Genomic DNA, 7671 nt, shown 5'->3' on the forward strand with positions numbered 1-7671 from the left:
TCCATGTTAAGTCCTAGGTGATGTGGACGCTGAGGAACTGACTCTCTCTGCTGCAGTCCTGTTGATGAGGATGGTGGTGTTGGTCCATGTTAAGTCCTCGGTGATGTGGACGCTGAGGAACTGACTCTCTCTGCTGCAGTCCTGTTGATGTGGATGGAGGTGTTGGTCCATGTTAAGTCCTCGGTGATGTGGACGCTGAGGAACTGACTCTCTCTACTGCAGTCCTGTTGATGTGGTGTTGGTCCATGTTAAGTCCTAGGTGATGTGGACGCTGAGGAACTGACTCTCTCTGCTGCAGTCCTGTTGATGAGGATGGTGGTGTTGGTCCATGTTAAGTCCTCGGTGATGTGGACGCTGAGGAACTGACTCTCTCTGCTGCAGTCCTGTTGATGTGGATGGAGGTGTTGGTCCATGTTAAGTCCTAGGTGATGTGGACGCTGAGGAACTGACTCTCTCTACTGCAGTCCTGTTGATGAGGATGGTGGTGTTGGTCCATGTTAAGTCCTAGGTGATGTGGACGCTGAGGAACTGACTCTCTCTGCTGCAGTCCTGTTGATGAGGATGGTGGTGTTGGTCCATGTTAAGTCCTCGGTGATGTGGACGCTGAGGAACTGACTCTCTCTGCTGCAGTCCTGTTGATGTGGATGGAGGTGTTGGTCCATGTTAAGTCCTCGGTGATGTGGACGCTGAGGAACTGACTCTCTCTACTGCAGTCCTGTTGATGTGGTGTTGGTCCATGTTAAGTCCTAGGTGATGTGGACGCTGAGGAACTGACTCTCTCTGCTGCAGTCCTGTTGATGAGGATGGTGGTGTTGGTCCATGTTAAGTCCTCGGTGATGTGGACGCTGAGGAACTGACTCTCTCTACTGCAGTCCTGTTGATGTGGATGGAGGTGTTGGTCCATGTTAAGTCCTCGGTGATGTGGACGCTGAGGAACTGACTCTCTCTACTGCAGTCCTGTTGATGTGGTGTTGGTCCATGTTAAGTCCTAGGTGATGTGGACGCTGAGGAACTGACTCTCTCTGCTGCAGTCCTGTTGATGAGGATGGTGGTGTTGGTCCATGTTAAGTCCTCGGTGATGTGGACGCTGAGGAACTGACTCTCTACTGCAGTCCTGTTGATGTGGATGGAGGTGTTGGTCCATGTTAAGTCCTCGGTGATGTGGACGCTGAGGAACTGACTCTCTCTACTGCAGTCCTGTTGATGTGGATGGAGGTGTTGGTCCATGTTAAGTCCTCGGTGATGTGGACGCTGAGGAACTGACTCTCTCTGCTGCAGTCCTGTTGATGAGGATGGTGGTGTTGGTCCATGTTAAGTCCTCGGTGATGTGGACGCTGAGGAACTGACTCTCTCTACTGCAGTCCTGTTGATGTGGATGGAGGTGTTGGTCCATGTTAAGTCCTCGGTGATGTGGACGCTGAGGAACTGACTCTCTCTACTGCAGTCCTGTTGATGTGGATGGAGGTGTTGGTCCATGTTAAGTCCTAGGTGATGTGGACGCTGAGGAACTGACTCTCTCTGCTGCAGTCCTGTTGATGAGGATGGTGGTGTTGGTCCATGTTAAGTCCTCGGTGATGTGGACGCTGAGGAACTGACTCTCTCTGCTGCAGTCCTGTTGATGAGGATGGTGGTGTTGGTCCATGTTAAGTCCTCGGTGATGTGGACGCTGAGGAACTGACTCTCTCTACTGCAGTCCTGTTGATGTGGATGGAGGTGTTGGTCCATGTTAAGTCCTCGGTGATGTGGACGCTGAGGAACTGACTCTCTACTGCAGTCCTGTTGATGTGGATGGAGGTGTTGGTCCATGTTAAGTCCTCGGTGATGTGGACGCTGAGGAACTGACTCTCTCTACTGCAGTCCTGTTGATGTGGTGTTGGTCCATGTTAAGTCCTAGGTGATGTGGACGCTGAGGAACTGACTCTCTCTACTGCAGTCCTGTTGATGTGGATGGAGGTGTTGGTCCATGTTAAGTCCTCGGTGATGTGGACGCTGAGGAACTGACTCTCTCTACTGCAGTCCTGTTGATGTGGTGTTGGTCCATGTTAAGTCCTAGGTGATGTGGACGCTGAGGAACTGACTCTCTCTGCTGCAGTCCTGTTGATGAGGATGGTGGTGTTGGTCCATGTTAAGTCCTCGGTGATGTGGACGCTGAGGAACTGACTCTCTCTACTGCAGTCCTGTTGATGAGGATGGTGGTGTTGGTCCATGTTAAGTCCTAGGTGATGTGGACGCTGAGGAACTGACTCTCTCTGCTGCAGTCCTGTTGATGAGGATGGTGGTGTTGGTCCATGTTAAGTCCTCGGTGATGTGGACGCTGAGGAACTGACTCTCTACTGCAGTCCTGTTGATGTGGATGGAGGTGTTGGTCCATGTTAAGTCCTCGGTGATGTGGACGCTGAGGAACTGACTCTCTCTACTGCAGTCCCGTTGATAAGGATCGGGCCATGTTCCTTCCTCTACTTCCTGAAGTCAACAAGCAACTCTGTGTTGCTGACATTGAGGGAGAGGCTGTTGTCCTGGCACCAGAATGCCAGTTCACTTACCTCCTCCCTATGACTCGTCATTGTTGGTTAGCAGGCCTATAACCGTGGTGTCGTCAGCAAACTTAATGACGGAGTTGATGTCGTGCGATGTCCTGTATTAAGAGGTGATGTCCTGTATTAAGAGTTGATGTCCTGTATTAAGAGTTGATGTCCTGTATTAAGAGTTGATGTCCTGTATTAAGAGGTGATGTCCTGTATTAAGACTTGATGTCCTGTATTAAGGGTTGATGTCCTGTATTAAGACTTGATGTCCTGTATTAAGACTTGATGTCCTGTATTAAGAGTTGATGTCCTGTATTAAGAGTTGATGTCCTGTATTAAGAGTTGATGTCCTGTATTAAGAGTTGATGTCCTGTATTAAGAGTTGATGTCCTGTATTAAGAGGTGATGTCCTGTATTAAGACTTGATGTCCTGTATTAAGGGTTGATGTCCTGTATTAAGACTTGATGTCCTGTATTAAGACTTGATGTCCTGTATTAAGACTTGATGTCCTGTATTAAGAGTTGATGTCCTGTATTAAGAGTTGATGTCCTGTATTAAGAGTTGATGTCCTGTATTAAGAGGTGATGTCCTGTATTAAGAGGTGATGTCCTGTATTAAGAGTTGATGTCCTGTATTAAGAGTTGATGTCCTGTATTAAGGGTTGATGTCCTGTATTAAGACTTGATGTCCTGTATTAAGGGTTGATGTCCTGTATTAAGAGTTGATGTCCTGTATTAAGAGTTGATGTCCTGTATTAAGGGTTGATGTCCTGTATTAAGATTTGATGTCCTGTATTAAGGGTTGATGTCCTGTATTAAGACTTGATGTCCTGTGTTAAGAGTTGATGTCCTGTATTAAGAGGTGATGTCCTGTATTAAGACTTGATGTCCTGTATTAAAACTTGATGTCCTGTATTAAGACTTGATGTCCTGTATTAAAACTTGATGTCCTGTATTAAGAGTTGATGTCCTGTATTAAGAGTGTAAAGGAAGTGTTGTTCCCAATCCTCACAGCCTGTGATCGGCCCGTCAGGAGGTCCATGATCCAGTTGCAGAGGGTGGTGTCCAGACCCAGGGCTCTGAGCTTGGTGATGACCTTAGAGGGAAACAATAATGTTGAGTACTGAACTGTAGTCAATGAACAGCATTCTCACATAGGTGTTCCTCTTGTTCAGATGTGTTAGGGCAGTGTGAATAGTGATAATGGATCTGATGAAGAGTGGACCTTCGTCTCTCAGTGGGCTGTTGCGTCGTAGCCTTCTTTTTTGGTCTGTATGTTTGATTATTCATGTATCCTCCTCTTCCTCCTTCTTCTTCCTCCTCAATCTTCCTCATTCTCTCTTCCTCCTCTTCCTCCTTATTACTCCTTATTCCTCATCTTCCTCCTCCTTCTTTCTTCCTCCTCCTTCTTCATCATTCTCTCTTCCTCCTCTTCCTCCTTATTCCTCTCGTCCTCCTCTTCCTTCTATTCCTCCTCTTCCTCTTCCTCCTCCTTCTCTCTTCGTCCTCTTCCTCCTTATTCCTTCTCTTCCTCCTCCTTCTCTCTTCCTCCTCTTCCTCCTCCTCTTCTCAGTTGGTTGTTGCATTGTGGCGTTCTTCTGTGGCCTGCTGTTCGTCCAGCGCTCCGGGAACTACTTTGTGACCATGTTTGATGACTACTCAGCTGGCCTGCCTCTCACTGTGGTGGTTATATTGGAGAATATATCTGTCGCCTGGATCTACGGCACCAAGAGGTACTGGATACATAACATGACACGGCACTTACATATTACTTTACAGCCACGGAGAAATGGATTTGTAGATTTGTATCACCCTCCCCTCCCCCTCTCTCCTCTCTCCCCACCTTTCTATCTCTCCCCCCTCCCCCCTCTCCCCCCCCTCTCTTTCCCTCTCTTTCCCTCTCTTTCCCTCTCTCTCTCCCTCTCCCCCCTCCCCCCTCTCTCCTCTCTCCCCCCCTTTCTATCTCTCCCTCTCCCCCTCCCCCCTCCCCCCTCTCTCCCCTCTCCCCCCTCTCTCTCTTTCCCTCTCTCTCTCTCCCTCCCTCCCTCCCTCCCTCCCTCCCTCCCTCTCTCTCTCTCTCTCTCTCTCTCTCTCTCTCAGGTTCATGCAGGACCTAGAGGACATGTTGGGTTTCAGACCCTACTCTTTCTATTTCTATATGTGGAAGTACGTGTCTCCTGCCTGTCTCACCGTGCTCATCGTTGCCACGGTGATAGAGATGGCCGTCAGTCCTGCAGGGTACAACGCCTGGGTGGAGGAACTGGTCAGTGAATCATCTCTCTCGTGGTAGCTTCTCTGTCCCGTTCTGTTTTTCATCCTCTGTCTTACTATCTGCTTTGTATTTCAGATGTACATTTACTTTTTACATGTTCTGTTGTAAGACTTTCCTGCCAGTTCAATGATTGTTTAGATAGTACATGTATGTTTAATTATTTAATACATTCACTCACTCTCTCCTTTCTCCTTCCTCTTGCCCCCCCCCCACCCCCCCACCCCCCCACAGGCGTCGGAGAAGTTCCTCTCCTACCCTCCGTGGGCTCTGGGCGTGGCCTACTCCCTCATCATGGCCGCCATGCTTCCTCTCCCCTGCGTCTTCATCGCGCGCCACTTCAATCTGCTCTCTGACGGCTCCAACAAGCTGTCCGTCTCCTACCGTAAAGGCATGACCAAGGAACTCTCTGGCCTAGAGGAGGAGAACGAGTCCCGCTTCATCCTCGGTAAAGGCACCCCTAGCCCCAGCCCCTCGCCCATGCCTTCTCACCGCCCCTACCTGGGGCCCGGCGGAGCCCAGGAGATGACCAACACGGCTGGATATGGTACCGGGACACCGACCAAGACGGGTTATCAGAATATTAATTCACCAGAGTCCGAACTATGATCGATCTGACTGACTGAAGCACAAGACACCCTATCTATCAAACACAACTCAACAAAACCCCTCGAGAGAGAGAGAGAGAGAGAGAGAGAGAGAGAGAGAGAGAGAGAGAGAGAGAGAGAGAGAGAGAGAGAGAGAGAGAGAGAGAGAGAGAGAGATTGAGTTTTTATAAAACCTTTATTTTTTACTCAAGTGTTAACATAAAAAGACACACTGCCTTTTCAGAAATGAAACAACATGTAATTCCTAAACAAAAATAAATACATAACATACATTCAACTTATTTCAGCAGCAAAAAATAATTTCCCCTCCTCTACAAAACAAAGCGCTCCTTCGTAGGCCCACTTCTCCTCAAATAATAGGAGATCTTTTACAGCTGAAAAGAACTCAAAATCTACTTTTATTCTTGCTTTCACTAAACCTTTAAAAACACATCTTCCATCCTGCCCATATCCCGTTTCTATCTTATGTTTCCTACTCAGAAAAATTGACATCTTAGCTTGTCCCAAAATAAAATTTAACATTTGACATTTTCTTTTCTGTTGTTTACTATATTGAAACCCCAAAATAAAAACAGTGTTATTGAAAACCTCCCCTACAGCTTTAAACAAAGATTCCAGCATTTCCAATAGAGGTTTTATCCTCTCACACTCCATAAAACAGTGAAAAATGGTTTCTCTTATATTACAAAAAGGACATCCATCTCTAACATCTGAGTTAATAACAGATACAAAAGCATTAACTGCAATGATGCCATGTAAAACCCTCCATTGCATATCACCAGTACCCTTTTGTAACGGTGGTTTGTACAGTGCTCTCCATGCTGGCTTTACCTTGTCATCAATGCCCAATTTTACCCTCCATGGAGTATCTTTTCTATTTTTCAATTTATCTTTATTCAACACCTTGACACACCCCCTATACAATTCCTTCCCATTCACCTCATCCAAACCCACCTCCTCCAACCCTCTCAAATCCAGCAATAACGCCTTTCTTTCTGACTCTGGGATATTTGGTGTAATCCCTAGTTTTGGAAATGAGACGTCTTCATCTTGCACCTTCTCCTTGTGGCTACTAAGCATACCCCATTCTTCCGCTGACAGAGCCTTCCTACAGCTCCCCAGCATTTGTCCGACAATCCTTTCCGACCTCATCCCCAAATGTTCTGCCACCCGTCTTCCATCCATTAAGGCGGGCCCAGCCATGGCCATTAACTGTCTTAAGGTGATGATTTTCCCCTTCACCAGAATCTTGGAGAAATGTGGAACAGCTGCAGTTGTACAATCCAGTCTTGCCCCATACACCAGAGGTTCCTCCAACAGCCAATGCACTGACTCCGCTGAAGTTCTTCTGGACACCTTCATTACGCTCCACACTCTGAGAAGGCCTCTGTAAAACGGAGGTACTCCCTCCCTAGAAATCTGGCTACTATCAACCAGAAATAAAGCCTTCTTTAAACCTAATCCTCCAACCCGCTGTAATATAAGACCTGCCACCCCTCTCCACACCACATTTTCCGGTCCATAAAGCAACCTTTGAATAAACTGAAACCGGAAAGCAGCAGCCCTACTAGCAAGATGTACAAGACCTTGTCCCCCCTCCTCTTTTGACAAATACAAAACACTTTGTGGAACCCAGTGATATTTATCCCAAAATAAATCCACAATAATTGCCTGTATCTTAGCCAGAAGGCCAGATGGTGGTTCTAAAACTGACAACCGATGCCACAGTGCAGAGGCAATCACATTGTTAACTATAATAGTGCATCCCCTATATGACATACGAGATAGTAACCAACGCCATCTCCTCATCCTCCCTTCCACCATTTCAACCACCCCACTCCAATTTTTTTCCATAGTCCCCTCATCTCCTAGGTACACTCCAAGATACTTAAAACCTCCCTTACACCATTCTAGCCCCCCTGGCAAAACCATGATCCCTCCAGACCATTCTCCAATCTGTAAAGCACAACTCTTTTCCCAATTTACCTTTGCAGAGGATATTCCCCTAAAACGATCAACCATTAGACTCAAACTATCCACCTCCGCTTGATTTTTCACTAGCACAACTACATCATCAGCATAGGCTGAAAGACGAATAGGAGGAATATCCTCTGAAAGGCACACCCCTGCAATGCGACTTCTAATGCTATTTAGTAGTGGCTCTATAGCAATAGCATATAACATCCCAGACATAGAACATCCCTGCCTAATACCTCTACACACTTTAAAAGGAGCACTCAAACCACCGTTAACTTTCAATACACTTTCA

At 47.1% G+C, this 7671-nt stretch overlaps 1 protein-coding gene across 1 annotated transcript in view; it reads left to right on the top strand.

Annotated features, from left to right (window-relative positions):
- The window catches only part of LOC110531270 (sodium-dependent neutral amino acid transporter SLC6A17), a 37304-nt gene extending 31746 nt beyond the window's left edge, over positions 1–5558 (top strand). Inside the window, exons 10-12 of the mRNA XM_036988923.2 lie at positions 4099–4258; positions 4626–4788; positions 5029–5558. Coding sequence (XP_036844818.1) covers positions 4099–4258; positions 4626–4788; positions 5029–5403 — 698 coding nt within the window. The 3' untranslated portion in view covers positions 5404–5558. The remainder of the gene's footprint in view (positions 1–4098; positions 4259–4625; positions 4789–5028) is intronic.
- The last annotated feature ends 2113 nt before the right edge of the window (positions 5559–7671 follow it).

Source organism: Oncorhynchus mykiss, chromosome 9 (assembly GCF_057628025.1).
Source record: "Oncorhynchus mykiss isolate SJ-2025 chromosome 9, ASM5762802v1, whole genome shotgun sequence".
Taxonomy (NCBI): Eukaryota; Metazoa; Chordata; class Actinopteri; order Salmoniformes; family Salmonidae; genus Oncorhynchus; species Oncorhynchus mykiss.